The sequence below is a fragment of the Frankliniella occidentalis genome, unplaced genomic scaffold, assembly GCF_000697945.3.
Source record: "Frankliniella occidentalis isolate FOCC.00 unplaced genomic scaffold, Focc_3.1 Scaffold28, whole genome shotgun sequence".
NCBI classification, from domain to species: domain Eukaryota; kingdom Metazoa; phylum Arthropoda; class Insecta; order Thysanoptera; family Thripidae; genus Frankliniella; species Frankliniella occidentalis.
Window position 1 is genome coordinate 332,025 of NW_026267158.1, and position 3,889 is coordinate 335,913.

General features: G+C 54.6%; 1 protein-coding gene across 1 annotated transcript in view; it reads left to right on the top strand.

The window, feature by feature from the left end:
• The window catches only part of LOC113207493 (transcription factor 12), a gene marked incomplete in the record, with an annotated part of 161,766 nt that overhangs the window by 37,147 nt on the left and 120,730 nt on the right, over positions 1-3,889 (top strand). Inside the window, 1 exon segment of the mRNA XM_052265613.1 lies at positions 2,667-2,760. Coding sequence (XP_052121573.1) covers positions 2,667-2,760 — 94 coding nt within the window.

The following is a 3,889-nucleotide window of genomic DNA, read 5'->3' on the forward strand; positions in this document are numbered from 1 at the left end:
GGAACTTCCCCTTCCACGCCCCTCCTCCTCGCTCGGTCTCTCTCGCTCCCGCTCCCGCACGCGCCCTGCTCCCAAAGGGCTGCGCGCCTCGAGCGTGGTGCTGGCCTCGGGTACGGGTACTACCCTCGCCCTTCCCCTTCATGGCTTGTCCTCCTTCATCCCTAGGGTAGTTGCACCGAGGCCAAACCATAGTTCACGGACGGGCTACCGAGGGGCCCCTACCTACGATAAAACTCATTGTACAGGAAAAAAAAATACTCGCAAGATACTCGCGATACTAGTGGCAACTCGCATAAAACTCGCGCCAACTCGCGAAAAAATCATCGAGAAATACTCGCCAAATACTCGGGAAACTTCCCAAAACTCTCGGATACTTCCGAGTACTCGCGTCTCATTGTACACCCGAGTGAGGGACCCCTCACTGGGCTGCCTCTTGGAACGTCCGAGGTAGGACGGGCGCTGGTTGGTTGGGGGCCATATGCTTTCGGGTGCCTGTGGCAGTGTTAAATTCGGTGGTTGAAGTCCGCTGAAAAGGAAACGATGCTGGACCATACTTGCTTGCGTGCGTCCGGCACGGGGGGCAGAGCCAAGGCAGAGCGCATGCAGGAGAAGAGAGCGGGGAGAGAGGGGCGGGGGTGGGGGGGCGAAGGAGGCCGGGTCTGACCACTCAATAGCCCACTTCCGTAATTGTTTGCGCGTTTGGAGGCGCGGCAGGGGCTGGTGGTGGCGCTGGGCGTTAGATATCACCTCCCCACCCTCCGCCCGGCTCCACCCCCTTCGCTCCCCCGCCAACTATTCTCATAAGCTCCGCAACCACCCCACCCTCGGCCCGGCCCCGGCCCGGCCCCGCGCTGCAAACTAACATCTTCACCGCCAACTTGCCCGGCCCCCAACCGCCCCCCTCGGCCGGGGCCGGGCCCCTCTCTTTTCTGCTCGCGCCTCTAAATCTGTATTTTATTTGTTTAGTAGGGAAGTCGTCTGCGGACATTAAAAGTAGAGAAGACACACTTTGTCGGCGACTTAGCGAGCCGAGCGCGCCTCTCGCCATACCCGGGCGGGTCCCCCACCACCCCGGCGAACTGGACCAAGTTGGCGCCCACCGCCCTCTCTTCTCACTCCCTGCTCTTCTATTTCTCCTTCTCGTCCTCCACTCACTCACCTTTCTTTCTTCGCTTACTTAACTTGCAACTTTTCCTCTTTTCCTTTCTTTCACCCCGCTCCTCCTTTTGCTACGTGTCTTGTTTCTCCTTCTCGGTTCATCTTATTCTTATTCTCTTCTCCTCTTCTTCTCATTCATAGAAATAGTAATAATCGTGAAGCGTTTTTAGCGCCATGGAAGAAGCTTCCCCACGTCCTCTCTCCCCCTCCCCTCTCTACCCGTTGGCGTCGGCTGGACCGTTGGTGGTTGGGGAAAGGGGGGGGGGGGTGCTGGGCGCTGGAGGGGATGGAGTGAGTGTGGTTTTCACATAAATTACAACTATAATGGACCATAGAGCAGCGCGTCCACTTTTGCCTCCGCGCGCCGGCGGGCTGGCGGCGGTGCCGGACCCTCCTCCCCCCTCCCCCCTGCCCGCTCCGCTCCAAGTCCCTCTATATTTACCGCGTTATTTACAGGTGTGCCGGCGATATTTAGCGACTAGGCCGGGTGAATGGGTGGCGAGTGTATCGCCCGGCGTGCCAGCGCGGGCCGGCGGCCCACGACAAGACGCTCGCTCGCGTCGTGCCCCCTGTTCATTTTAATTTATCATTTCAAGTACATGGCCCGATAAGAGCGCATGCCGAAATAGTTCGTACACCTTCCCTCGAAATAGTCGGAATTAAAGGCGAAATAGACCGGAAATAGACGCGAAATAGTCGCTGGAATAGTCGCGAAATACCCCCGAAATACTGCGAAATACCGCGAAATACCCTGAAATAATCCGAAATAGGCGAGAAATAACCGAAACAGCAGGCAAATGTCACGAAATGATTTCCCCCTTTGGCGCATCCTCCTCACTTTGCACAACGGGGAACACAGGTGTGTGAATGTCGCACACTTGTAGGTTGTAGGCGTGTGGATTTCCATTCTTGCACTCCTAGGTGCAGCAGGTGGATAAAATTCCAATGAATGTATTCACTCCCTTCACTCCTCTTCTTTCGAACGTCTTCTCTTTGAATTTGTACGAGCAGTGTGTGAATATTAATTTACCCCGGAATTCATGTACTTACAAGTGTTCAACATTCACTCGTTTGGGTGTATCGACTGATTTGAACACAGTTCACCTCAAATTTTGTGGCTCTGGCACTTGTTGGCTTCTGAATTCTGTGTTGTGCCTACATGCAAGGTTTTGTGTTGTGTACATGTTGTGTCATTCTCAATTCGCTGCAGAATGCGCGATTTTCATTCTATTGGCACTGCCACTGCACCTCGCGCTCTAGAGAGCGCTAGACGGTTTTGAGGCGGAGTGAGTGTATGTGTGTGTGTGTATGTGTGTGTGTGTGTGTCCCACATATCGGAAGATGGTTTCTCAAAGTCCGCGCGGCGGCCGAGGCGAGGCTGGCCGCCTGCCTGCGGTCGCCAAAGCCTTGAGACGAGCGGAGGAGCGAATAGGGTGTAATTTTGTTTGAGCAGATGTCCGCGCCATCCTCACCGGTCCTCATGTTGTGTGTGTTCTTGTTTGTTGCAGCCATACGGTAACAGCTACGCGGGCGGCGAGCCCTTCGGACCGGACTCACCTTATTTTCCCTTCGGCAACTCGCCCAGAAGACCGCCGCCACCAGGTGAGTCGAGTACGACAACAGCGACGCCATACGGGACCCAAACTCCTGTTATCCTGGCGCAATAACTTTTTAGCCTCTGCGAATGCCTCTGCCTTTGTCTCGGGCGGCCGTGGCTGTAAAGAGCCGAGTGCAGTAACGGCGGGCCGATGTGAGCCCTAGCCGTGTGTGCTGCTGTTTCATAACAAACAGTATTTAGCGGGCGGGGATCCAGGCAACCTTCTGGTGACAGGGAGCGGCAGGGAAAGGCCGAGGGAAAGGCCATGCATGCCCGCACTGTCCGGCGGGCTGTTGAGCACTTTGCCTGCTCTTCAGGCGTGTTGTGTTGTTGGGGGCTGCATCTCTCCTGCTTTATAGTACTGTAGCAACAAAAGTCATCCAAAGTCCATCGCATACACATGAATATTGATCATGTAATGGGGAGAAAACGCCTATGGTTTTATGTAAACTGTCTTAACTATTCTTTTTGTGCATGCTTTCAAGCAAAGTGACATTTAACACTTCACGACACGCTCCACATTGAAAATCATCATTATTTTGTTTGTTCGTTTGGGGAAGGTAGGACGTTGTTGCTAGAAATTTAGTCGTCAGCCAGACAATCAGTATTATAGGAAGGGCAGGACAGGATGGGGTGGGGTTGGGGCACCACACGGTAGTTTCTTGTATTTCAAGACTTGGTCTTGGATGCCAGTGGCTTCCTGCGCAAGATCCAAGACCGGATCTGGAAATACAAAAGACGTTTTCTCGCGTTTTCTACCGTGCAACGCAAATCAAAGAGCGGGTAAAGAAAGATGCACAGCAGCCAGCCAAAGCAAAAGCCGGCCAGTCAGCGAGTGAGGCGGAGGAAGGAGTAGTCATGCCGTTTTGATGGGCGATTTGTCGCTGTGACAGTGTGTGAGTGTCTGTGTGTGTCCGTGTGTGTCCGTGTGTGTCCGTGTGTGTCCGTGTGTGAGTGTCTGTGTGTGTCCGTGTGTGTGTGTGTGTGTCTGTGTGTGTCTGTGTGTCTGTGTGTCTGTGTGTCGGTCTGTCGTGCTGCGCCGCCGGCCGCATCGCGCATCGGAGGTGATGGATTACAAGGCTTGCTTGGGCTGCAGCAGCAAGGCCCTACGCCAAGTGAGGTTGACGCGCGCGC